This window comes from Camelus ferus, chromosome 28 (genome assembly GCF_009834535.1).
Source record: "Camelus ferus isolate YT-003-E chromosome 28, BCGSAC_Cfer_1.0, whole genome shotgun sequence".
Lineage (NCBI taxonomy): Eukaryota > Metazoa > Chordata > Mammalia > Artiodactyla > Camelidae > Camelus > Camelus ferus.
In genome coordinates this window covers 4,008,719-4,036,338 of record NC_045723.1, presented here as the reverse complement: position 1 = coordinate 4,036,338, position 27,620 = coordinate 4,008,719, and the positions used below count along the sequence as shown (strand labels likewise).

General features: G+C 42.0%; 1 protein-coding gene across 2 annotated transcripts in view; it reads left to right on the top strand.

Moving 5' to 3' along the window:
• Window positions 1-27,620, top strand: part of NPHP1 (nephrocystin 1) — a 38,947-nt gene that overhangs the window by 4,210 nt on the left and 7,117 nt on the right. The window contains exons 3-16 of one of the 2 annotated variants that reach the window (XM_032469542.1): window positions 1,626-1,686; window positions 2,746-2,870; window positions 5,626-5,854; window positions 6,149-6,250; window positions 8,287-8,387; window positions 8,719-8,761; window positions 9,636-9,720; window positions 10,839-10,933; window positions 12,464-12,592; window positions 16,684-16,758; window positions 18,480-18,590; window positions 19,639-19,721; window positions 21,527-21,603; window positions 22,537-22,636. In XM_032469542.1, the coding sequence (XP_032325433.1) occupies window positions 1,626-1,686; window positions 2,746-2,870; window positions 5,626-5,854; window positions 6,149-6,250; window positions 8,287-8,387; window positions 8,719-8,761; window positions 9,636-9,720; window positions 10,839-10,933; window positions 12,464-12,592; window positions 16,684-16,758; window positions 18,480-18,590; window positions 19,639-19,721; window positions 21,527-21,603; window positions 22,537-22,636 (1,416 nt within the window). Of the gene's footprint in view, window positions 1-1,625; window positions 1,687-2,745; window positions 2,871-5,625; window positions 5,855-6,148; window positions 6,251-8,286; window positions 8,388-8,718; window positions 8,762-9,632; window positions 9,721-10,838; window positions 10,934-12,463; window positions 12,593-16,683; window positions 16,759-18,479; window positions 18,591-19,638; window positions 19,722-21,526; window positions 21,604-22,536; window positions 22,637-27,620 lie in introns of both variants that reach the window. The other variant, XM_032469541.1, reaches the window with a different exon arrangement.

Here is a 27,620-nt window from a genome sequence, read left to right as displayed (position 1 = left end):
ATTTAGCCCTTATGTTTGATTAATAATCAGCTGGATATAGAGTAAAAAATCATCTTAAACCTTTGAGGACATTGTCTGGTTTCTCTGCACCCAGTGATGCTGTTAAGTTTCATGGTCATTTCTTTGTAATTGACCCCTGTCTGGGGCTTTTCTCCTCAGCCTTGGTGTTTTGAAATTTGATCACAACGGTGTATTTAGGTGTCATTTTTATCCTTCTCAACACGCAGTGGGTCTTTTCAGTTTGAAAACTTGTCTCTCATGAACTCTGGGAGAATTTCTTTTACTAAAAGGTAATTGTTTTTTTACTTCTGTTTATCTGTTTCTTCCTGAAACACTTTGAGTCGGATGTTGAACCTCCTGGACTTTTACTCTAGGTCTCTCCCCACTAGTTTTTGTTTCTTTGTCTTTTTGTTTACACCTGGAAGATTCTCTTGATGTTTTCTTTTAACTTTTCTATGAGTATCTTATTTCAGCGGCCATATTGTTAACTGATAAGTGTTTTTTTCCTCTTGTTCTTTAATAGTTCTTCATTCATAGCATCGTGTTCCTGCTTTTAGATGATCTCTTTACTTCTTCCATGAGTGGGATTTTTTTTAATTAATTTTTAAAATTTTTTTTTGGGGGGGAGGTGATTAGGTTTACTCGTTTATTTATTTTTAGAGGAGGTACTGGGGATTGAACCCAGGACCTTGTATATGCTAAGCATACAGTCTACTACTTGAGCTATACCCTCCCCCTGGGCTTTTTTTTTTTTTTTAAGTTTTCTTCTTCTGTTCTCTGAATTGTCTTTGGTTCCTCTAGGCTAAGATTATTCACTTTTGGTAGGTCTTAAGTTTCTTCTTCCATGTTGCTGGCTTTCTTTATTATGTCTAATGGCCCTTGGATTATCCCTTTTTTTTTTTTTTTTTTTTTTAAGAATGAGGGACTAGGTCGATTTTCCTAGAGAGCTGTCATGGGTTCTCCTGTTGCTGTGTATATAGGTCTCTTTCCTACTAGTGCTGTCCCCTGGAAGAAAAGGAAGTTCTTTGTGTGTGGGCAGGAATTTTGAGGGGTCTGGGGACTAGCCTTTAGCCCGAGGAGCCCCCAGTGCAGTGGTAGGAAGAGGCCAGCTGGAGTCCTAAACCCCGCCTTCTTATTATTACTCTCCCATTGATTGGCTGTGGTCACTTTTCAGGACCTCACTTCCTCCCACTGGAGTGAAGGTTGTCCTGAGACTCAGACGAGGTGATGTTTGTGAATCAGGCATGATGCTCAGCACATTCTCACTGTTACTGTCATTATTAGTTGTGTCTTCTTGGCTGTGTCCTAGGTTTATGGAATTTTAGAGCTGGAGAAGCATTTTAAAGTCCAGTGCTTTCGTTATTTTAGAGACAGGAAACTGAAGCCCAGATTCACTTAAGTTTCCTGAGCTTTGTTTATCATACCTTCCTACTTTAGATCTTGGCTCTGAAGATCACCCAAGCAAATGGATGGAAAGGTGTAAATGTGAATTTTTTTTAAACATTATTCATACAACAGAAATTGCCTTACCTGCTTAAAGATTTATGTATGATTTTATAAAACAGCTTTCTGGTTCTGATAGCAAAAAAAAAAATCAATACTTTTTCTTTCTTTTAAAACTTTAGATGTATCCAATTAAAACAGGCAATCGATGAAAATAAAAATGCTCTTCAAAAATTAAACAAAGTAAGTATTCTAGTTAATCGTATTATTAATAGACTTTTTACACAAGTATTTTATTAAGTGGGAGTTCATTAGAGTGGGTAAGTTCCTGGGTTCACAGAAGTGATGACATGTAACTGTGGTTAGTACTCACCTGCCCTGCGGGCCCCCTGAGCGTGTGCTTGGGGGCAGAAAAGCCAAGGCTGCAAATACTGGTAACAGTCCAGCTTTGATGAACTGACCCAGCATTGAGGACTCACAAAATCCCCAAAGAAGCCATTTTTTATTTTTGCATTGTATAAATTTTATGTTTTGCAGTTTGGGATTGTTTTGATTTTAATTACTCTGTGAGGAGAATACATAAGAAGCATCTTGTATCACACGGCAGTGCTATTGTCGGTGACTCTGCAGAAGTAGGAGGAACTAGAACTTACTCTTGGCAGTCCCTTCAGGATTTTCTCTTTTATTATGAGCCTGAGCTTCAGCCAGGCTTCCGGGGACAGAGACTCACAGAGCGTTTAGGGTGGAAGGCATTTGAAAGTCACCTCTCTGCCTGTGTCTGAATCTTCTCTCCTGCATCTGAGACAAGTGGCCACTGAGTGTCTCTTCTGAATTTCTCCAGTGACACGAAACTCTTTAATTCAGAAGGCAGGCTGACCCTAAATTCGAAAACCTAATTATTCCTGTTTCACAAAGGAGGAAACAGGCTTCCAAAGGGGAGCCAGCTTTCCTGATGTCTCACTGGCAGTAAGTGGCAGAGCATGGGATTGGCACCTGTCTTTTTGACTCCAAAGCCAGTCCTCGGTCTGGAACCTGTCCCTTACTGACTGTAGAGGGTATGAAATACCTAGCAAGAAAACAAAACAAAAAAGCAAGTAGTATAATTTTATTTTGTCATTTGGTTTGCGTTCCAACGTCATAATCTACATTTCTTTCAGTCTTGTTTCTCTAAGGTAGGCGTAGTCTCATGTTGATATTTATTTTGTCTCCTGGCACTCATTAGAGTTTTTTCTTTTACAATGAGTGTACTTGGAAACTGAAATTTTTTTTTTTTTAGTGAAATAGACTTATGTTCTCTCATAGGCTGATGAACCTGCACCTGTTGGGAATTATAATCAGAAGAAAGAGGAGGAGCAGAGTCTTTTGGAGAAGCTTACCTACCGGCTGCAGGAACTTGCTGTGTCCATAAGTAGAGAGAGCGTAACTGAGTATGTGCTCTGCCTTCGTTTCTTTCCTTCAGATACTATGTCGCCAACAATTTTAATGTTTGACTCAGAGTAAAGTCACACATAGATAAAACTAAACGGCGGTCACAGTATACTCAGCATGTATTTATTGTGTATAATAGAAAGTCTGTGATCCCGTGAGAGACGTAGAGACATAGAGGTCATACTCTCTGCCCTCAGGGAATTTAGAAGCTACTTGGGGAAGCCAAACAGAGGTCTGACGAGCTAAATAAACAAATGTTAGAAAGTAAGGGTGATGCTTTTAAGGTCACTGTTGATGTAGAAAAAGAAAATTATTTGGATTGTCTATTTGTATATTTCCTCCTTTCATAAATAGTCTTTTAAAATTGGAAGCAGAAACAAGCATTGTTTTCCTGCTGGAGTGGATGTTTAATAATAGCCTTTGTAAAATGGGAAGAAAACTTGATTGTGTAAACAAACCCAACTCATGGGAGACAAAAAGGGAAAAAAATCAACTATTTAGACTTTTTATGCTGTTTACCATACACTGTATCCAGGGGAAAATGCTAAAGGATGTAGTTGCAAGGATTCTAGGATTTCCACGTATGTCCAGTACTGAGAATGACAAGGTGGCTGGTATGGGGCTTAACCTGCCATAAACAACTGGAAAATCTGGACGCAATATACAAACCGGCTGTTTGAAGTCAATGAACATCGGCCAAGCAGAGCTGATATCCTTAATACAGGGAGACACAAGCGGAGAGTCCTGTGTTTACCCAGACCCTCTCCCTGGAGACAGCTTATAGGCTGTGGTGCAGGAAAGTGGATCCCAAACAGGGAGCAGTGGTCCCACTGGGCTGAGGAGGCAGGGGTCAACTTCCAGAGCTGCTAAGGCTGCTGGGACTTGTGGGAGAGAGAAGTGAGTTGCAGAGAGAGAGCTCCAGAAATCTGGGTGGGCTCCTGGGCTGCACAGAGCACGAGTCCAGGAAACCTGGCAGAAAGCACCTGCTGGGAGACTGAGAGCTTCAAAGATTCTGGAGGTCACACAATCCTAGGGCAATATTGGAGTTTGTACCCAGTTAGAGTAAAATGACCTTGGTGAATGCTTCAGGCATTTAGTTGGAGATCACATAAGGTCCATGCCCCAGGGGTAAACACCCTAATATTAAGACCTATGGGCTTGGAATACAGACAAAACTGAAGTATATCTTTTCCAACAAAGCCTAAAACCAGACCTTAACAGGAACAAGACCATTTTAATGTGTAACAGAAAAAATTCAACACTCTTTAAATGATAACAATGTAATTCTAAGTGTCTAAGTGTATCATCCACAATATCCAGTAATTTAAAAAATGACTAGAAATGCAAAAAAGTAGGGAAAAATAAATAATAATTAAACAGGGACAGTTAATAAAAGCAGACCCAGATATGAGTCAGAGAGTAGAGTTAGCTGACAAGGACTTCTAAATAATATGATTAACACATTAAAGAAAACAGAAGAAAAGATGGATGAAATGGGAAAAAACATGAAATGTTTTAAGAGAATTCAAATGTAGAAAATAATAAAACTGGGCATTCTACAACTGCAAAATATAATATCTGATGGAATAATGGCTGAGAACTTTCTAAATCTGATTCAGTATATAGATTCAAAAAGGCAGAAGATGTCTTATAATACAGAGAAAAAAATAATCTGTAGAAGCTTAGATGATCCAAATATGAGAATTAGCAAACCCCAGAGCAACAAAACAACTGTTTTCAACCTGTTAAAGAATTTGTTGAAGAGATGGGCGGGTTGAATGATTAGAGAGGAATCTTAAGCAGAGAAATGGAAACTAGTAAAGAACAAAATGGAAATTCTGAAGCTAAAAACTACAATATGTAAAATGAAAAAAAAATTTGTTGGATGTTTTAACAGAAGATTGGATACAATAGAGGAAAAGATCAGTGAACCCAAAGATCAAACAATAAAAAAATTTACAAACTCATGCAGAAAAAGAGAAACAGAATGCAAAGAACAACTCTGAATGTAAGTCTCGGTTAGGTGAGGTGTGGAGAACTGTACCTCTGTGGCAGTGTCTGCTGAGCTGTATTGTCAGTATCCGTCTGCTGGACTGTTTCATTGTGAGCTCCTTGAGGACAGGGAATTGTGCCTGGTTTACCTTTGTATCTGCTGTGTCTGACGTGGAAGCTGACGTATAACACCACCACCACCACCACCACCACCATCACCTGCTCTTACTGGAAGTTCCCTATGAGCAGGCACTGCTCTAAACGCTTTGCAAGTTTGTATTCCTCCAGTCTTCGTGACAGCCTTGTGAGAAAGGCAGGTTCTACTGTGATCTCCACTTTACCAATGAGAAATGGGGAGCTGAAAAGAAACCTACCCAAGTTCACTCAGTGAGGAGACAGAGCCAGAATTTAAACTCCATACTCTAGCTACTATGCAAATAGGGCTCATGCAGCATTTGCCGAATGGATGAATCCAAGTCTTAAAGACAAGTCTCTTGGCCTCAAGTCCAGCTCATGCTCTGCCGTGTCATCACGTACATTCCTCAGATATATTAACTCCTTCTCCACTCTCAGTCCCTCAAGGCACATATTCTTTGCTTGCTTTGCTAGATCGTAGAAACTATTAGTTGTACTTTCCTTTTATTTCCTTTACTTGCCATTTTCAAATATGGGGCCAGTTCTCCTGTATGTAGAAGTTAAACTCATGCTTGATCTGTGATATGTTATTTCAAGTGATCCTCATCAAAGAATTATTTTTTGTAGAATTGGGGCGCCTACTGAAAGAGAGGGAGATGACGATTCTGTTGAAGATGAGGAAGAGGAAGAAGAGGAAGATGAAGAAGAAAGTGAAGAAAGTAGGGGGAAAGAAGAAGAAACAGAAGAGGAAGAGGAAGAGAGACAGGAAGGTGACTCTCACCAAGAGGCCGCAAGTGGAGAATACATCGCTATTGGAGATTTTACGGCTCAGCAAGTCGGAGATCTTACATTTAAGGTAGGTGGAACCTAACCTAACCTAAGGATAGATTTGCAAACCTAACAGGATAAGAAAACTCTGCCTGTCTACCTGGATTAGATGTTCCCAATATTAACTTTTTAAAGACTCAACCTGTTTAAATAAAGTAAGTTAGAATTATGATTTATAGGCCATAGTCGTGTGAAAGCTAGCTGGTAGTAAATTGGTAAAAGAGTAAATGCTCTTCTGTTTTTAAAAATAGTTTTAATGTTGATAATTCTGAATTTAGCAGTAAATGTTAATTAAAATTTTTTTGCTTGATTTTGCTTTGAGAAAGGGGAAATTCTCCTTGTAATTGAAAAACACCCCGATGGTTGGTGGATGGCTAAGAACTCCAAAGGAGACAAAGGTCTTATTCCCAGAACGTACTTGGAGGTTAGTCTTTGTTGTTTACGCTTCCCTTTTTCTCCTTCAAAACTTTTTTTCGTTTTTGGTAAAACACTAAGCTGTATTCTTTGATCAGTTGACTAGTGATTGACTTGAAATACAGAATTTGCTTCAATTTTAGAGGGAGAGGGCATGGGGAAAATATCACGTATTAATAGTCCTGGGGACCTGTGAAGTGCTCTTATGCGGGTGAGCTCTCAAATGTTATCCTGCAATGCTGGCCATGAGCACCCCCCCACCCCCCACCCCCGCGTCCCCAAGCGGTGACCTCATTAGCATAAACTCAAGTATGTTTGGAAGGAGCTTCTGTCATTCAGGAAATTCTAAGAGTTTTAGGAACTCTGTGCCAAGAACTAGGCATAAAGGCCAAATATATATTCTCATTATCCCACACCTATTTTTAAAAAATGAAAAGAAACAGGTGACATTATTTTAATAATGTATTTTATATTATCCAGAATAGCAAAAATATTGTCATTTCAACATATAAATCAATATTTTAAAATCTTTTCTTTTTTTCATACTAAGTCTTCAAATTCCCCTGTGTGTTTTACTCTTAAATGGTACATCTCAATCTGGACTGGTCACATTCCAAGTGTCGGTAGCCACAGTGGCAAGTGGCTACCCTGTTGCCCAGCTCAGGTCTGGATCGTCTGTTTTGATGGCAGCATAGTATTCCAGTCCCATATGGATGGACATTTAGGTTGTTTCCAATTATATTGCAAAGAAGCCAGGATTAGCTTCCACTATGAGTTAAAGCAGGTGTTCAAAATAGTGACCAAAATAAGGTAGAAGCGTGTTTCTCTTGCGTGTGGAAGAAGAGTGGAGGTAGGAACCAAGAAATATTAAGGCCTCACCTAATATTTGACTCTGTGGTTAGTCTGTGAGCAGAAATTCCTAGGGCTGTTATCTCTGTAATTTAGGTTGGCTGCCAGATCTTTTAATGATTCCAAGCAGTGAAAGAGGAAAGAGGAAGAAGTCAAAAGGCCTGAGCTGCTGTCTTTTGGAGGAGGCTTCCTGGAAGTTACACAAAAAACTTCCAGTTACAGCTCCTTGACAGGGATTTTGTTTCTTGACAACACCTAGCTGCAAGGAGGGCTTGGAAAATGTAGTCTTTCAGCTGGTTCATTGCTATAATCAGGGATCCTGTTAGAAACGAAGAAACCGTGTTATGATCGGTCTGCACGTGCACCTTGTAGACTGTCTGCTTATTTCCCTGAGCTAGATTCCTGGATGCTCGTTGCTTGTGAAAGCGTTTACACCTTAATATTTTGATTGAATTTGCCATTTTACCTTTTAGGAAGAAAGATACACCTATTTGGACTCCCACCTCCAGCACAGGAGAGGACCTGTTTGTCCACACATTTGCCAGTGATGGTTGTCATCAATCTTTTTGCCAGTGTGATAGGCAAAAAAAAAAAAGGCTCATTATTGCTTTTTATTTGCATTCATGACCACTTCTATTTCTTCTTAGCAAATTTTGCAAAATTTGAAAATTTTCTTTTCAGTTATTTTGACTTTTTCTAAGGGATTTTTTAAAAATTTCACTGATTAATAAGAGTTTTTGTAATATTTTAAAATATTGCCCTTGGAAACCTGTGACAGATGCCCTCTTCATTGACTTTCAGCCAATTTTTTTTCAGCCAATTTGTTTATTTTTTATGCAGCTGAATCTGTCAGTGTTCCACTTATGATTTTTGGTTTTAGTGTCGTGATTGGAAAGGGTTTCCCCATCTTACGATTATTTTCTAATACTTTTACGGTTCCTTTGTTTCTATCTTTTCTTCTTCTTTTTTATCTGAATAAGTTCTGTCTGGCATTTATTTTGATTAAATTTCTTGTCTACCTCTATCCTTGGAATTTTTTCAAATAGTGACATTACCAACCATGTATGGAAATCTTTTTCCCACTGATTTTTGATATGCCCATCATATGCTAAATCCATATCTACACTTGAGTCTTTCTGAAAGTAATTTTATTTTTGCATTAGGTAAAAAGTACTTCATATTTCAATAATTTTTCAGCCCTGTAATAAAGAAGAAGGCCAAGAATCAAGTGAAGAAGGCAGCGAAGAAGATGTGGAGGCCGGGGAAGAAACGGCAGAGGAAGCAGAAGTGAAACAAAGGTAAAAAAGGCGCGAGGGGATATCAACGTACGTTCAAGAAATGTTTTATTTGTTTATTTTTACTATTATAAATAATTCAAGAATTTCTCAAAATGGAAACAACTCATAGTTTGAGAGCAGGGCTTTTCATATTACTATTTGGTTAAGGATCATTACAACTTTAACCTTGTGGTTATTTTTGGTGCATGATCTTATTCTCTGTTTCATCTGGACACTGTTAGGTTTTTAGAACTTATAATTTTATGCTTTGTCCTTTGATTAATGAGGTTCCCTAACTGAGTGAGTAGGCATCACCTTTCTGTGCAGTCACCTAGCTACTTTGTCTCCCCAGACCTGAATCTCATTGGAGCGCTGTCCGAAAAGCCATCTCAGAGGTCAGTATCCCCTGTTTTGTTAATGATGTCTCGTTTTGTTACCTAATAGTTCTGATAAGGGTTCAGATTCAAAACAGGATGGAAACTTTAAATGATAGCGTTGACTCTTAAACAGGGTACAGGGCATAGAATGCATAGAGCATAAAACATCTATTTCTGGTTTAGTAAGTCTGTGCACCAAGTAACATTTCTCATCAGGTCTTTTCTGTAAGAAGAGTCGATTTGAGGACTTGGAAATATCTCACATTGATTCTGCCTGAATTTTCTGTCATTTGGGTAAAGACTGTTGTTAAATTTTAGTTAATGTTCAAAAAATTCCAAAAAACTCAAAAAAGTAAGAAATTATCCATAATCTTATCATTTAAAAAATTACGTAACAAAATGAAAATCCATTCCTTCTGTAAGGAATCACCACTAGCGGTTTAGTAAATATATCCTTTCTGACTTTTTTACCCTACTTCTCACTCATGGCACGCGTGTATGTGCATGTGTGTACATATACCAAAAAGCCATTAATATTCTGCAGTGCACTCAGTTGGCGACATCGGCCCATCTGTGGCACGGTGGTACACTGTGGAGCAGAACAGGAGGAGGGACGTTTTGATGAGGGATGTGCAGGGAGCAGCAGGGTTCAAGCGCAGAGCTCAGCCCACTGGGCTCTGCAGGGGGCTTAGGTCCCCGGGAGAGGCCAGGACTCAGCGATGGCCTCCTGTCAGGAATTTGGGTTAAACTGCTATATTCTTCAACTAGTCTGTACATTTGTGTTTTCCTTTTGGGGGTTGTAGTTGCTGTAGTGACAGAGAGAAAATATTACAGAGGTGAGGAAGCATGAATGAAACCAGGCAAGCCAGTTTTGTTTTACTCTCTTCAGCAGATAAACACCGTCGACATGTTAACCGCAATGGGAGCCATTCCTGCGGGGTTCCGGCCTTCCACACTCTCCCAGCTGCTGGAGGAAGGTAACAGGTGTCTGCCAGCCACCACAGACTGCTCGTTAACAGTCAAAGTTTACATCTGATTTTTCTGTCAAAGCCAAAGCAAGTTGTTGAAAAAGATGTTGAATGTCACATGTCTTGGTCAGTCATCTTACCCTCCCTCCAGTGGAGGAAGGATCCCTGATCCTGGCAGGGGTCAGTCTGTTCACCTGTGCTCTGGTTCCAGCCCTTTCCTGTATCTTCCGCCCGCTCTCCCCTCCCTCCACTGGTTCCTTCCCGCATCAGTACTACTAGCAAACCAAATACCTCCCACCTTTATGAACCGGCCCCTCCAGTCCTGTGCCTTTCTAGCTGAAGCCTCCCTTTCTCTGCTTTTCTTCCCAGCAAGACTTTTCCACAGAGTTATTCCTGTTAACTGGTGCCGTTTGCATATTCATTCTTGGGTTTCCCTATACTTGGCTACATATGTTCATACACTCACTTTAAAGAGGAGTAACCCTGGGGGGAGGCTCTCCTGGATGCCCTGAGCCATTGAGTCATCTTATAATTATTTTATTTAGTCTTCTGTCTGCTTATGTTTCTGAACCACTTCCCCCGCTCAACTGTAAGCTAATGAGGGAGGGGTCATACTTCTCTGTTGCACATTTGTATTTCCAGCTCCTAGCAGAGTACCTGGCCCAGAGTAGGAACTCAAAGAAGGTTTCTTGAATGGGTAACTGATTTTGTAATAACTGTTCTTCATTACTAAAGGATGGAGGAACAGTATTAAAATGCTTTTGTGTTAAGAAGTAAAACAAATGATTATAGACTTTTGCTAAAATATCCAAAAAGTGTTTACAAATTTTCTGCATTTTACAAAAATATTTGAATAGGTCATGTTCATCACGGGGCATGTTACTGGCCTAAAAGTCTTTAAGATCTTTCCTACAGCTGCTTCAAGATCCGCTCTGATGCACTTCTGTCTGTTCATTTTCTCTTGTTCTTATCTCTCTTGCTTCATCTGTCTTGGGAAGCAAGTTTCTAGCAAACAGCTTGGCATTTTCGACGACTGTTTCTTAGATTTGTGCCATAACCTGGTGGATTTGGGGATTTGAATTTCATTTGTCCTTTGTAGGAAAATAAAGGAAAAATTATTTTTGCAGGGACTCAATTTCGAGCAAGCTACTTCTTACAGCCAGAGCTCACTCCTTCACAGCTGGCCTTCAGAGACCTGACGTGGGATGCTAAAGTGGGCTCAGTGAGTATGGTTGCCATCAGTATAGTGGTAACTTTTCCAGATCTAGTCATGGTCGCAAGTATACAAATAGCATGTAAATTGATTAACGTATTATAGAAAACAAAAAAAAAATTGTTCCTGTATTGTAATTATTGTAATTTTGAAACACTCAGTGATAGTTTCATAGCTAAGACAAAACTTGGGTTTATTACCTTGACTTTATCTTGTTTCTCTTCTCCATTGCTCTCTTCTTTCACTGTTACAAAGAAATACTACTAGGTGTCTATCTTAATCATGCTTTGCCTCACTTTTTCATCTGTAAAGAGAGGCTAATAGCAGTAACACTCCCAAGGTGGAGCTATTGTGAGAATTACATTGTACGTGTGAAGGGCTTGGAGCCGTGCCTGGCGCTTGATGATAACTTAGTGAATGTCGGCCGGTGTCACTGTGACTAGTAGTAGCGAGGAGCCTGGCAGTACTTGCTGATGCCATTTTGGGGTGGGGGGCAGCTTAGAATAAAGGATTCCTGGTGTCCCCGTAGCTGATATGAAGTCTCCTCTCCTCTGTAGCACATGTAAACCACACTGAGCACCTCGCTCCCCCTCTTGTTTGCCTTCCTCCCCCAGAGCCTCAGGGAGAAGTGAGAGGCCCTGGGTGGTCCGGTTTTGATGCGGAGGGGAGTGGCATGCAGAATTTTTGTGCTTTTTCCCCCCTCAACCAGAGCATGGCCTGGAACCTTCTTAGCCTTAAGTACCTTTTATTGCAAGTCAACAAATATATTCTGTTTGGTCTGTGTAGTGTACCAGTACTTGAATAAGTGGCATTTAATTTTATGAGCTTTTATCCGGAGAGCTAAACATTCAGCTCTCATTTCTTAAATTGAAAAGGTGTCAGACTGTTAGATAATGGCTTTATTTTTCTCCGTGATACGGTATTTAACTGGAAAGACCCATAACCATAAAGCAGAATGTTAAGAATTGAAGATGTTCTTAAATAAAAAACTAGAATGCCGATGCACTTGTTGACATTCCGAATGATCTTGTGAAGCAGAGCTGAATAACTGCGTCCAATGGTCAGTGCGTTCTCTCTGTCACAGCATCTAAATAAGAAGCCAAAGGACAGTGTAGATAAGGGCTTGGGATTAAAACCGGGAGGCACTGACTGGAGCCTGTTAACGCCACGTGACCTACACTTACCCTCCTTAGGTGAGAATGAGCTATAAGAAGGAACCCGGAATACGGTCGATCCCATGGTCAGGTCATGCATTTTACCGGATTGTACTGACTGCTCTTTCCATCACAGTTTTTTTTTGTATTTCACAAAATAATGCAAATATTTTCAACATAAATATTTATGGAAATTTTAACTCAGGTTTTGATTTAAACAGACTGTTGACACGTTTCTTGCATGTATTTGTGTGTAAAACGTTTTCTTTCGTTCTTTTTTATTCTATATACATTTTCTTAAGCATTTACTAAAGATGCTTTGAAAATGAATTTTTCTTCTAAGTCATGAGAGTAAAACTTTTCTAATAACTGATTTTTCTCTCAGATTAGGTCGAGACCAAGCCGTGTTTCATTGATTCTGACCCTCTGGAGCTGTAAAATGATTCCTCTTCCAGGATCGAGCATCCAGGTTCTCAGCAGACACGTGCGCCTCTGTGTATTTGATGGCAACAAGGTGAGCTTACTGGGAGAAACCAGTCACACCGGGATGGGAAAATGTTTTGTTAAAGCCACATAGTAAACATGTACTGGCCAAGGTCTGCCTGTCTCTTTCTCTCTCTGTCTCTCAACCTCTCTCTCCCTATGTGTGTGTGTCTGTATAAGTATATATGGGAAATAATGTGTGGTAGCGTGCAAACCACATGGCTTCAGATGACATAGACTTAACTCCTGGCTCTTTCCGTTGCTAAGTGTGTCATGTTTATGCATCACAGTTAACTCCACCGAGCCTTAGATTTTTCACTTAAAAAAAGGTACCGACGTCCATCTTCTAGTATTGCAGACAGTCCAGGTTTTAAGTGTAGAGGACTGTGTTTTTGAAGATGCGCACACCTGCGTAACCAACATCCCAGTCAAGATGGGAGAATTACATCACCTTACAAGTTTCCTGTGTCCTTTTCCATTGTGTTCCTCTCTGATTCCTAAGAGAATATTTTTTACCGACTACCAAACAAAGAATTTGAGTAATTCTTAATTGGTTTGTTTGTTTGATACGGCTGAGCCAGTAGGTGTCGCCAGTGAGCAGGAGATGATGAAATGCCTTCTTTCCCTGAGATCTGGTTTGATGTTTTTTGCTACACTTCTCCCTGTTCTCATACACGAGAACATAAAACAAAGACTGGAATTTTATTTTGAATAACATATCAAAATACTAGATGTTATTTTATATAAAAATAATAGCCATTAACTTATGAAACAAATTTATGTCAGATTTCCAAATTGAGGAGCTAGAGAATACATTTCATAGTTACACACTCATCCTGTTTACTTAAGAATATTTCCTTAATAAATCTAAGCCTAGTCACAAATAGAGAGCATTATTATTGAAACTAATTGAGATTGGTTCCAATCATGAGTGAGGAAGCCCTGCTCCAAACAACTGGCCCCATGATGGCAACTGTAAATTCTGGGTATTCTGCACAAAGCAGCTCCCTGAAAGGCTCTGAAAAGCAGCCCAAAGCAGGCAGATCCTTGGAGCGGAGTCTTAACTCTTGAGTCTGCTGTTTGATTTTTTCTTTTTGTTCCCTCTCTTTTCAGTCCTTTGTTTTCTTTCTTCTGTCTTCCTGTGTGTTGCCTGAGCGTGTTTTAGAACGCCATGCTGGGCTGTGTGCAGTGCTGTTGAGTGGGTCCCTGCGTACGGCTCTTTAGTGGTCGCTCTGGGTATTGTCTTATACCTTCGTGGCTCGTGTCACTGTTCCCATTCAAGTGACGTGTAGAAACCTTGCCACCCTTTAGTCCTGTATACCCTCCCTGCTTTGTAATTGTCTTAAGTATTTCATCTACGTACATTGAGAACCACATCACACAGGATTATAATTTTGCTTCAATCATCAAAGATAATTTAGAAAACTTAGGAAAAACTCTTATCGTATTTACCCTTGTTTTCATTCTTTCCATTGTTCTTCCTTCCTTCCTGATGTTCAGTGATTTCTTCTTTTTTCATCTTTTTTTTTTTCCTGTTTAGAGATCTTTCTTTAACCTCCTTTTAGGATCGGTCTGCCAGATACAAATTCTCTTCGTTTTCCTTTGGGAATGTCCCTGTTTCCCCTTTATCCCTGAAGGATATTTTTACTAGATAGAGTTCTAGGTTGGCGAATCTTTTCTTTAAGCACTTGAACACACTGCGCCGCTTCCTTCTGGCCCCTGTGACGTCTGCCGAGCAATCCGCTATCACCGGGGCTGGTTTTCCCCTGTGGGTCATCTTGGTGGTGTTTCTGTCTCACTGCTTTCAAGATACTTGTGTTTAGTTTTTAGAAGTTTATCTACTTTGTTATAAACAAAGTTTGAGGTTTATCCTGTTTAGGGTTTTTCTTGACTTCTTAAACTGTAGGTTAATGTCTTTTGACATATTTGGGGATTTTTCAGCCATTAGTTTTTCAGAGAGACTCAGAGCCCAGGAGACGCCCAGTTTTAGTCTCACCCTAGTCTTTGATTTTCTCTTCTGTGTATGGGCCATTGAAATATGCGCCTCACTTTGGAGTCCTACTCTGGGTTTTTAAGTATCACTGCTTTATGCTGGGAGCAGAGCAGCTGTGTTGAAGCATAAATTCATCTTGAGCAGAAGTCCTTATACAGCTGTTTTTGTTTGTCTGGTTGGTTGGTTTTGGTTGCGGGGGGTAATTTGGTTTAATTATTTATTTATAGGAGGTACTGGGGATTGAACCCAGGACCTCATGCATGCTAAGCATGTGCTCTACCACTTGAGCTGTAACCTCTCTCCCCCTTATACATTCTTGATGCAGTTTGCTAAGTGGAAAAATCTCTAAACTTTTCAAATCATTGATTACTTCATCCATGAGTTCTGGTTTTGTGCAGAAAACAGAATGATTCTGAGCCAGTCACTCACCTCTAACAGCAGTTTTCTTAAATGTGTCATGAGATGTTTGGGCCAAGTCCTTTTTAGCTCTCAGAGTCAGTGACTCAAGAAAGATGTAAAATTATCAAGCAGAAGAAGTTACTCCTGAATCAAAATCAGTCTTCTCCAAGTTGAGAAGATAAAAGCAGAAATAGCATGAGATCTCAGAGTCAGTGACTGCAGAGGACCGCCTGGGTATTAGAAGTGGGAAACCCTGTTTGAAAAACCAAGAGGGACCTTAGAATAAAGAAAATGCAGTCTCACATTAAATGCTGCATAGTAATCAAAAGGGGTTTGTACACCAAGAGCCCAGGCTGAGAATATATATTCTTTTAGGAAGAGTTTAGATAAATTCACATGTTAGTCATTGGAGGAAACGGTCACTTTCTGTGTGGGAACAACTTGGCTGCCCATAAGATCCTCCTGGTTGCCTCCCAATAATAGGAGAGAGGGCAGTGAATTGAATTTGACCTAATATGACATGTTTGGGATGACTTCTAATTATTTTGAAAGCTTGGTTTTAGAAGTGCTATACTAAAATACTTTTATCTAAAATGAAAATTGTATATTATCTGTTCTTCTGGAAGATACCCATTTTGGGCCATGCTTTATAGAGCTTGAACTCTTTTTTTTTTTTTTTTTTTTTTACAATTTTTGCTCCTTTTGTATTCCATTGCTTTATGCATCTTGTAGGATTAACTTCTTGCAATAGCATTTTAAAGACATTAAATTATATACAGGAGTAAACAGTGAACAGCCTGAGCCCCAGATTTGGAAGCCTCAATTGAGGGAGGGCAGGTAGAAGGTGGTAAAAAAGACTTGCAGACTGTAGGCCCTCTGGAAGAATCATTGCCTGGGGTAGGGGTAGTGTCGCCCAGGCCAGAGATGGCAGCATGGGCCCCAAACCAGCCTTGTCTGAGCTGGAGGGTGACGCCCTCACTTTAAAGCAGACTGACGGGCAGAGACGTGTACTTTGTGTAGCCTCGGCAGACACCCAGCTGGCTGGGACTTTCCTCAGCCTCACCTCCCTTCCGTCCCCAGCCCTTCACCATTCTTCCTGCTTCTGGACTGCTGGTCCCCTCTCCTCCCCGCCTCACTATTTCTAGTTACCAGTGACCTGTGGCCATGGACCCACCAGACCAGCACACAACATAGAAGTTTGTTCCAAAATAAAATTTAAAAAAGACATTAAATTATAGGAAGAATATAATTTATGTCCCTAGAGATCTTGAAGAAAACTAATTGCATCTGAGCTGTTAGCATTGTCTGTCTTGGTGGCAGGGTCATGGACTACACATAAAATGCTCTTGTGGGTCACATTTCTTAAAAGGTCACTTGTACCTGAGATTTCACGTAATTTTCTGGTTATTCTATCTCAGATATTAGGGATTTCACTTGCTATAATTTATTACTAGTGCAAAGATCTGAGTCTGAATTCATTTTATCAGTTCTTTCTTTGTTTTATAATTAAGTACTGTAATCCTTGCTTTTTGTTAATTATTTTAAAACCTATGTGTGTGCTGGATGTAAAAAGAAAAAAAAATTACAGAATTGCACAAAGTAAGAAGTAAAACACACGCCTTTCCCTCTGCTCCACGCTGTAGAGCCTATTGACTTTTGGGTACATGGAAATGGTGATGTTTCAAAGAGCTTTCTACAGTATGGTTTCAAATGGGAAAATCTCATTTCAGGTTCTGAGCAACATTCACACAGTCAGGGCCACGTGGCAACCTAAAAAGCCCAAGATGTGGACCTTCTCTCCCCAGGTGAGTAATCGCCGAGTGAAGGGAACGGGACGTGAACTTCTTTTACCCACTAAGTATTACGTGACCGGTTTCTAAGTTGAGTTCGCCCTGAAATAACGTATTTATAGTTAACACAGGATATATGGGGCCAGATTTGAATCTTTAGATGATTTAATGTTTCTTGTGGACTTTGATAAAAATTGCTCATGTTTCTGACTCACCAAAATTGTAATTCCTATGAATCATCTCATTCAGTGGATCTCAGGGTTAAATTCTAGAAAATTCCCTCTGGTGGGAAATGAAAGCAGAAGGATAAAACTTAGGACGTGTTTTTCACAAGTGCCATCTCCAGCTGTGCTAACGAGAACGGCGCGTTCTCGGGTAAGATCCTGGGTGCCGCGAGGGGGACCTGGTACATCCCACCCAGGTGCTGCCAGGACGGGACCAAAAAGTCCCTGGGATGAGGTCCAGTGGCTTCAGAGCACTGAGTCGGTTGTTACGTAGATGCCAGTGAAGACGAGGATGTCTTTAGGTTCTTTTAATAATATTAATTGTGTGTAGTTCCGTTTACTTTACTTTTTTTCTACCTCCGAGGTCTCATGACTGCTCTCCTACAGCTCCCTTGGGTCACTGCACCCTAAGGGCCCCCCGTTAACCATCTCCTGTTGCATCAGGGGATCTGACAGCAGGACAGCGGTTCACTGGGAGGCACGGCGCGGGGAGGAGCCCACGCCTCACTGGGGTGCTGCGTGTACCCGCGCTTGCCTGGAGCACGACTCCCATGCGTCCAGTCTGATCTTCCAGGCACCCCACTGCTTGGGGCTGGGCGCCACCCTTCACAGTTCTGATGGTGCATCTCCGTGTATGCACAGTGGTTAGGGTAGAATCTTCTCATGTTTTCTTGGATATAAAGACGAACTGTTTGAAGGGAGAAATAATAAGTCTATGTTACTTTGTGAATGAAATTAAGCGTTCGTGAGGTGTGAGGCGTTCTTCCTAGGTACAGTGAGAGCTTACATTTAGTGGAGAAGAAACACATCCATGTGTAAGACCAGTGTCCTCTGTTTACGGAGCCCTAACCACGTGCCAGGCACGGGGGGAGGCCTGAGGGCATCCCCGTGGGGTGGGTACTGTTGAGAACTGTCACGTGGGCAGAACGTCCTGGTTCTGGGGCTGCAGGCACCATGGGAGCACAGAGGAGCCTGAGCTTAATTCTCGTCCTCAGGCACAGGGAAGATTTTATAGAAGAGAAACCAGACCTTGAAGGGTGGGTTGGATTTTCTAGGCAAGGAAGAGAGATGCCATTGCCCAGGGAGAGGGAACGGAATGAGCAAGAGGAAAGGAGGGGAAATTTTCCAAGGCATGCCTCAGGGAAGCTGAGCAAATGAGTGGGCAGCCTATGATTTAGTTCCGTTCACGAAGGACAATGGCTAATACAAATATCTTATCACACATGAGACTATTTTTGTGATACCTCTGAGGACCTCGGAACAGTACTTGTTTCACATTAGCCTCTGCTCTAAGCAAAGAGTGAGTGAACGTAAAGCTGTTTTTCTTTAATACAAAAGTTACATTTTAAAATTTCAAATCGTTGGGATAGATGAGTGCAATCCATCTGCTTTTTGTTCCCCTTAAAAGACCTTCACTATGATGCAAAGGCATAAACCCTTTACGGATGTATAGAGCTGCCCCCTCCCGTGTTTAACTTCTGTCAGTCACTTTACTTCTCTGTGCTGTTTCAGGTTACGGGCATCTTGCCGTGCTTGTTCGACGGCGATTGTTTCATCAGGTCCAATTCTTCATCTCCAGATCTTGGACTGTTATTTGAACTTGGAATTTCTTACATTCGCAACGTATGTCCGGAGAAAGATAAAGCTTGCTAGTAGAACAGTTAATAGGGAGGTTTTATTTTGATAAGTAATTGAGGTTTTTATGTGTAATAGAAGTTTAATCTCTTGAGGAATGAGAATGCAGTGATTCTGATTTTTTATGACGCTGCTATTCCAGTAGTGTTTAAAATAAAAGTGTATTTGTTTATATTTATAGCTTGAGTGAAGTCTAGTGCTTTAAAAGAATGTAGATATGAAAAAGATGGGACTTTGCAGAAAGTGATAAAAGATGCTCAGTTGCTTTCCAGCACAGGGCTTTCCCTCTGTCTAGAGGGTCAGGGTACCCTCAACTGTGTAACTGGGGTTCTCGTTAAGGGACCTGGCAAAGTGTAGTTTTGATAAAGGGAACTCCAGAAACTTGGATTAATTGACATCATATAAACTCTTGAACCAGTGTGTGTGGGTCTGTGACAGTAATTATACATCTCCGTTTTCCACCAACAGCTTGTTAGGTACAGAGTGTGTACTCGGCCTCGTGGTAACCCAGAGAGCCAACCGTTACTACATTAATGCCACACCAGCCTTCCATTTCTTTAAGGCAGATTCATCCATGTGTTGTGGGTGAGCAGGACGGGAGAGAGGGGCAGGTCCCCCAGGTGAACGAACCCCAGTGGCCTTGACAGTTGGCAGTGGGGATAAAGTTCTGAGCAGGAAGACCCTTGGATCATCTAATTGGCTCATTCCGTTTCTCACTGAGACAGCCTCATACTCTCATGTGGTGTCCACGTGATCTGAGATCTTTCTGTGGCATGTTTGCATCACTCAAGAAGCAGCAGCAACAGTTGCCACGTCATTAAGTGGCAGTTTAACAAGATAAGATTTTCACTTTGCATCCCGCCTTTGCCATCTGGCCTGCAAGTCGAAGGGGACTTCACTGGTTTCACTTTATTTTCTTGTGAAGAATTTTTTTAGTTCAAAGGCAAATACTAATTTCGTTTCTTTGAAAAGAACTTGGTGTGTGTTTATTTGACTAGCTCAGACATTGAGTTTCATACACTTTTTTATTTCCTAGTCAACTGGTGAAAGAGGAGAATTAAGTTGTGGCTGGGTGTTCCTGAAACTTTTCGATGCCAGTGGAATTCCTATTCCAGCAAAGTAAGTTGGCTATATATTCCTTCCAAACGGGTGATTTTGTAGAAATTCATCTTTTAGACTAGATATCTCAGGTCTGCAGAGTGTGTGTTCTGTTAGCATTTCAGGAACTTGGGAGGAGAGGGCCCTCAGTGTTGATTTTGGTGTTCTTTTGGGTAGTGGAAGGAAGCAGCACGCCTGGTCGTATCGTGGGTTGGAAGAAATGACACATATAGAAGAGGTTTTTAAAAGATGTCTGCACCAGCTGTCTGCTAAGCGTAGTCCCTCAGTAACTTCCAGTGCTGTTGGCCCATTTCACAGAGCTGAAACAGCCTGAGTCTCTCCCAGGGGTGCAAAAGCCGGGTCCCCAGGTCCTCCGTGACTCTGCCTTTCTTCTGTGGGTGCTACATTGAAATTGTAGCAGCAGCCACTGTAAACAAATTTAAAATTTAAGACCAAAAGCAAATATTTACAATATATTTGAAGTGTATACATAACAGTCAGAAGATTATTATCCCTAATATAAAAAGTGCTCTCAAAAATTACGAAGAAGACAATCCAGATTTGAAAGTGGGCACACACGAAACATCTATGTCTAGGATGTAAACAAGAAACTCACTGGAAGAGATACAGACGTCGGTAGAATGATTATTAAGATCCCAGGTTTGGAATGATGACATTCAGGGCCATGGTGCTGGCTCTGTCTGTGTAACTGTAAGCAGGTTCCTTAATGTCTCCAAGCCTCAATTTCCCCATCTCTAGAATGGGGGATTATCATAGTTCGTAACCCTAAAGCCTTGATTCAAATAACGCTCCCCTTCCACCTCTACTGACACCACACGGTAGGGGTGGCCTCCTTACCACAGGTCACGTCAAAGTCCTGAGTCCACTCGTCCTCCTCTGACGTCACCCCAGTGGGAGGGGAAGGGGCACTTTCTCACCCCCCCACCCCCTCCCACTCCCTGTAAGCGTAGAAGCCCAGGTTTCTTGTGATTTTTTTGGTTTTTGTTTCTAACAATGTTCAGGGTTTTTAGTTGTACTTAGTGGGAGGGAAAAGTGTATCTACTCAGTTTTTCTTGAAGTGATAGGTTTTTTTTTTCAAATGAGGTGGAGGCCTATGTATTGATACAGAAACATTCCCAACATACATTATTTTACGACAACAGCAAGTTGCAGAATCTTCTGTGTACTGTGACTCCACTTCTGCTCACAGAGAACTGTGCTCGTGTGCACATGTGTAAGCTGTTGCCCGAGGTTGCCTCTGGGGAGCAGGGTGGGGGGTGGTGCCGCCGGATTAAAGAGGGCTCTGACCTGCTTTCCACACTTACTCACATAGCACGCAACTTTCAAAGGTTATATTTGCTTAGAAAAAAGTAGGACAGGGGGCTGCCGAACTAGAGGGGAGCGGAGGGGGACAGATTTCTCATATTTTTACTTCTCATATCTATGCCAGTTGAACTTTTTACCACAATCTACGTTACTTTTGTATTTTAAAAATAATAGAAGTTAATAATAGCTTTATTTCAAATGATTCGAAACATTTGAAAAATACGTTTACATAACACAAGTCATTAAAGTCAAAACACCTTAATGACATCAGTTAATCTTTCTCATTTTAATGGGGAAAAATTTATTTTCTATAGTGTATAGTTAAGACAGAGACTCTAGTCACTGAGATGGTGACCTCACGGAGGGCAGGGTCAACTTTCATTCTCATTTCCCAGTGAGGCATAAATAAAACATTTGTACTATAAGATATTCCACTATGAAGTCCAGTGTTTCACAGTGTCCATAACGTGCATCCACATCCACGTATGTTTCTTTTGTAGAACTTACGAACTCTTCCTGAATGGCGGCACCCCTTATGAAAAAGGTGTTGAAGTGGACCCTTCAGTATCCAGAAGAGGTACTGCTCTTAAGTGTCACCTTCTTTCCTGTCCTTAAAGATTAAACAACCAGAAGATGCATCCGGGAAAATAGCTTTAGTTTAATAAGCTTCACACTATTCACTTGAATTCACATTTTTTAAAAAATACATCATTTGATATTAAAATCTGCATCATTTTTATCGAAGTGCTAATTTCCTCAGGAGCACACAGGAGACTCCAACGTAGGAAGGCAGGAAGCCTGAGGACCCTGCATCCGTCCCTTTGCATTGAACACCGGGCCCCAGGATTAACTCAATAGGCCAGTTCAGAGATTGCATATCGCCAGGTCACAGGGTGTGGACATTTGAAATCGTGATATACGTGCCACGTTGCCCTCCAGAAATACTGAGCGTCTTTTGAGGTGTTCATTGACCAGGCACTGTGCTAGAAGGCAGGAAAATGGAGAATTAGACAGGTACGGTCCCTGCCTCTTGGAGCTCAAAGCCCGACAGCTTTGAAAGCCCCCTCTTGCGCCTCAGACCTCCCTCTCCTCGTTTCCTGGTTTAGGACACGCAGCACTGCTGCCACCCTGTGATGCCAGCCCCTCCTTCCTGAGACAGGAGGGCGTCTGGGATCTGGGATGCAGTTAGTTCCACCTGGAGGCAGACATGCTCTTTAAACTCCCCTTTTCTTTGTAATCTAGCAGCGGTGGTGCTGTCAGAGCGTCTGATGTAGTGGCAGCTGGAGGGGGGCCAGTTGGGTACCTTAGGAAGGACGTGAGGAGGCATCATACTCTTTACCAGCTCACTTAGGGGTTATGAGTGACCCCTGCCTTTCATACGATTCAGCACCATTGGTGCTGAAGAACTTTGTTTTATTTTATATGAAATTTTTTATGTAAAATACTCTTTTATTATATTCACTGCCTACACCCTTAAAGTTTAGAGATTTGTTTTTTAATTTTTTTAAAGCACACGGTAGTGTTTTCCATCAGATGATGACAATGAGAAGGCGGCCTCAACTTCTAGTAAAACTAAGATCTTTGAACGGAAGATCAAGAAACATGCTAAGGTTGGTACCTGCTTTTGCTCGTCTGAACTTGGGGTCATTCAGCATTTGTAGATCGTCTCTGCTTCTGGCTTCTCCCCTTGCTTGGTCATCTTTTGTTAGTTTTTTCCCCTCACTAATTCCTCTGCCAAAGATCAACAGAGAGATGGGAAAAGCTGTAAAGTAGAGAGATGGGGAAAGCCATAAAGCTGTAAAGAGATGTAATGAAAAGAAAACATATAAAGCACTGAGCTAGTTTTATAGCGCGTGGCACATGGTGAAACGCAGCATCCACCACAATGATGTGTTACTATTATTGTTACCATACATATGGATAAACAGAAATAGGACGCCAGCTGTCATAAAGTTTGTTCAGATGAGGATGTGCTATGTAGCTGGTAAGACCGAGGGGACTGGAAATAGGCTTGGAAGGTTTGGAAGGCGTGGAGCGCACACAGTGGATGGGAGGTGGGGTGTGGAGAGAAGAGTGCAACCTGGGGACAGAGACTGAGGCATCTGAACGGCCCCATGTGCCCTGCGCTGCGCTCGCGCTGTCAAGAAGCAGGAGCCTGGCACCCCTCTGTGAATGATTGCTTTTCTGGCTCTGGATCGTGCGCCCAGTTTCAACAGCCCTTGTTCTTATCTCTGGGACTGGAATGTGTCTGCTATTTATAGTATGAAGAGTTAAATCTTTCAATAGCCATTAATAATGTGCTCATGGGTAATGTTCGTGCTCTTGGCTTTTTTTCCCCCTAGTTGCCCATAGAGCCTATAAATGCCCTTTTTTGGTCAATCTTTCCTTGGACAATTGTTATTTTTCAAGATTTTAAAAAAAGCAGCACAGTAGCCGTCTTTGTAAGAGAGAAGCCAAAATCCTGCTTGGCCTCATTCCTGCCTCTCCATCCTCTCGTTGATAAGCTTCCGAGAGTCCAAAGCCCAGCGTGTCTTTCAAGGGCAGCTCTTAGCACTGTTTTTTTGGCCCCAAGTACCAGTTTGCAGATGCGCTTTCCAGTCTAGAGACCAGGTTGGACTGGGTGTGCGGAGATCATTAGGCAGGCCCCTTCTCCCAGGGCGATGGGCGCTCTTCTACGTGCTGGGTTCTTAAAAAAGGGTCCTGAGTCCTTGTCCCCCACTCCCCTGACCTCGGGAGCCGAGGCCCTCGTTGGTTACACCATACAGTAGGCACCCAGAAAATGTCTGTGAAATGATTTCAAAGTGGAGATGTTTGTGCTAGTGTAAAAGTGTTCTCATCAGGAGCTCCGCTCTGCCCCCAGCTGTCCCTGGCTCCCCCTGCCTTGTCCTGGCACGTGCTCCCCTCTCCTCCCTGAGCCCAGGGAGAGACGGGAGCGCTGTCTTGACATTGCCGCTGCATCGCATGATGCAGAAGTGTGGACTGCCGGGACCGCCGGTCCAACCACAGCCTCAGGCAGGCTCTCCCAGAGACAGGCCCTCCCAGAGACAGGCCATGGGCTCTGTGAAGCCAGAGTCCCCGGGCCTGGCTGCAGGGAGGGCCACGGGCTGTGCTGTGGGTTCAGGATGAGATGCACTTTGGGGCATCACTGCCCTGAGCCTGCGTGCCCTGGAGGTGGAGACTGGGGCAGGACTGATTCCTCTCCGTCTCCTCTCCATGGCCTCCTGCAGTGGGTGGGAAAGAAGGCCAGTGATGGTACCAACCCTCCACACTTGTCCCCACTCTCTCTTGCTTAAGAACTTCATATTTATTTAGCCAAATTTCTCTGCTTAAAGGAGAAATGGCAGGGATTATTTTTGTTACGCCACGAGACAGACACCAACACAGGCAGGGCCAAGGGCGGTAAGCCCAGGTATGATCTGTGTCAGTGCCCAGTTTGCCCAGTATCCTTGCCGGTCGGCTTCTTCCTGCCCTCTCACCAGCTAGCAGTCCTCCGCGTGTGTCCTTTGGATGTCAGGAGCCCTGTGAAGATGCAAAGGATTCACTGTACACTCATCTTCCTTCCCAAGGAAGCAGCACCTGAGTCCTGCCGTGGGTCTGCTTTTATGTGATCGTGTCGACCTCTCAGCTGAGATGGCAGAGGGACCAAATAGATCTTCAGTGTCACCGAGACTTGCCTTTCTGATTTGGGAGCTGTTTTTTGATGGGGTTTAACTTGATGCGATCTGGCCAAACATGTGCTTTTAAGCCCCGGCTGAGGGAAAGCCCTGAATTTGGACCCAGACTCCCAGTGCACTGGTTCTGAATACCGAGAAACACTGGTCTGTAGAAGTAGGCTATGTCCCTGTGTATAAAGTTACTATAAATTTATGTTCATTGCACTTTGCTGGTCTGTCTATGAGGTCAGAAGTAATATATTTTTCCTTCTTCAGCTTCGAGCTTTCTGGTCATCTTGGGTTTGGCAAAATCAAAGGATTTCCCTAAAGGAAACGCTAATAAAGAGCTGGCAGCGCTGGCTCCGTCGTGGGGAGGTGCCAGCAGGAAGGGAGGGCCCAGGCGGCCGGCACCGCAGGGCTCTCCTACAGGCTGGACACGGTGCCTGCCCGACAGATAGAGCAGGCGGCTCTGTGAGAGCAGGGGAGGGAAGAATGGAAGGAAGCTTCCACCCCTTCCCCTAGCAAAATTAATGGCTGTTTTTCAGCATTAGACATAAGTTTGGGCATGCAGCTGAAATGCTGCCCACACGAGCCACAGGCCAGCGGGCAGGTTGTAGGAATCACAGCATGAACACCGAGAAGGCAGGTGGTGGCCTCCATGCAGCTCAAGTGTCCCCTGCAGCCTAGGTCAGGCACATACCAGACAGAATTTTAGCAGGGTTGGGAAAAGGTGATTTCTGGCCCTGTGTACCAAATGCTGTATATGAATGTCACTATGCTGAGAGAATCCATCTTGCATTTTGGGGTGATTCTATAAATGCAATGGTTAGGAAGCGGTCAAGGGTGCTTATCCAAATTCCCTGAAGCTACCCGTGGGGACCCATGGCTCCTGCACCATCGTAAGGGGCACGTTCTATTTTCTGTTTTCTTCCTGGAAGCCTGGATCTTACCTCTGCGATGAATTTTCCCTTCTAAAATTCTCATCCTAGAAATTAAAAGAAAGGATTCATTTCCAAAAGTCAAAGTCTCTTATAACTTTAGGTGGTTTTTCTCAGCCCAAAGACATCTTCCTCTTCGACAGAGGACATTGTTTGCAAGGCTTTTGAGATTTCCTCTATGGTCATCTTTCATGCTTAGTGACAGAGTTCCTGTATTTCTAAAAATAACACTTAGAAAATGTATGTTCAGAATGATTGAAGACATTTTCTGGAGTGTTTGCTAAGGTTAACGCTTGTGCTCGGTACGTCCCCAGCAAGCAGTGTGCACCAGATGTCAGGGTTTTAAAGTGTGTCCCTTGTCATGTTTCCAGATTATTATTTTGAAATCTAAATACTGAAATTGTGTTTCTGTTTTGTTTTTTTTTTTTTATTCCCAAGTATTTTCTCTCTTTGGATGCTATTATATATGGAACTGTTTTAATTTCCTTTTCCAAGTGTTCATTGTTAGTGTATAGAAACGTGACTAATTTTTATATGTTGATTTTATATCCTGCATTTGTTTTTCTCTTCTAGTTCCTTAAAGTGTAAAGTTAGGTTGTTGTTTGGAATCTTTCTTCTTTTTTAATGTAAGCATTTGCAGCTGTAAATGTTCCCTCTTAGCGCTGCCTCCACCGCACCCCCCGCGTATCTGTGCTGTGTTTTCACTTTGTCTCAACATGTTTCCTAATTTCCCTGTGGTTTCTTCTTTGAGCCATTGGTTGCTTCAAAGTATGTGGTTTAATATCCACATATTTATGAATTTTCCAGTTTTCCTTCTGCTAGTGATTTCTAGGTTCATTCCCTTGTGATCAGAAAAGATGCTTTGAAAGAAGAAAAAAAAGAAAAAACATACTTTGTATGATTTGTTTTTTAAATTGTTAAGACTTGTTTTGTGGCCTAAACTATGGCAATCCTAGAGAATGCCCCACGTGCACCTGAGGAAAATACATAGCCTGCTGTTGGGCAGTGTCTGTGGCTGGCTGTCAGTCACAGTTGGTCTACGGTGTCGTTCAGGTTTCTTCTTACTAATCTGCCCGGAGTTCTGTCCCTTATTGGAAGTGGGGGGTTGAAGTCTCCTACTGTGACCGTACACCTGTCTGTTTCTCTCTTCAGTTCTGTCAGTGTTTGCTTCATGTATCAAGGAGCCCTAATGTTTGCTGTGTGTTTATAGCTGCTGTATCTTCTTGATGAATTGACCCTTTTATCCTTGTATAATATTCTTCTTTGTCTCTTGTAACAGCTTTTTGGCTTAAAGTCTATCTGATATTAATAGAGCCACCCCTGCTCTTTTTTGTTTGGTATTTGCGTGGAATATCCTTGGCTAGCCTTTCATTTTCAACTTATGAGTGTCCTTAGATCTAAAGGGAGTCTCTTGTAGATAGAATATAGTTGGATCCTGTTTTTTATCCATTCTGCCAGTCTGTGTCTTTTGATTGGAGGGTTTAATCCATTTACATTAACTAGTGACAGGGAAGAACTTAGTACTGCCATGTTGTTACTTGTTTTCTGTACATGTTAATATGTTTCATCCCGCATTTCCTCCCATATGCCTTCCTTTTAATTGATTTTTTTGTAGTGATGCATTTTGATTCCTTTTTCCTTTCCTTTTGTGTATATTCTATCGACGTTTTTTCTCTTGGTTACCATGTGAATTACATACAACATCATAAAATTCTCACAATATGTTTTAAACTGTTACCAACTTAACTTCATTATTGAAATTTTTTTTGTTTCTGAGCCCTTACTGTGGACCAGGCGTTGCATTAAGCGTTCCACATTTACTTCGTTTTAATCTTTTTAGTAACCTTCTGAGATGCAGGTATGACTGTGTTTTACAAATGAAGAAACCAAAACACAAGGAGAATAAATAATCAGCCCGAAGTCACATAGCTAGGAGGTAGCAAAGTCAGAATTCAGCTCGGTCCGCCACACCCTCCGGCGCTCCGCCCAGCACCATGAGCTGT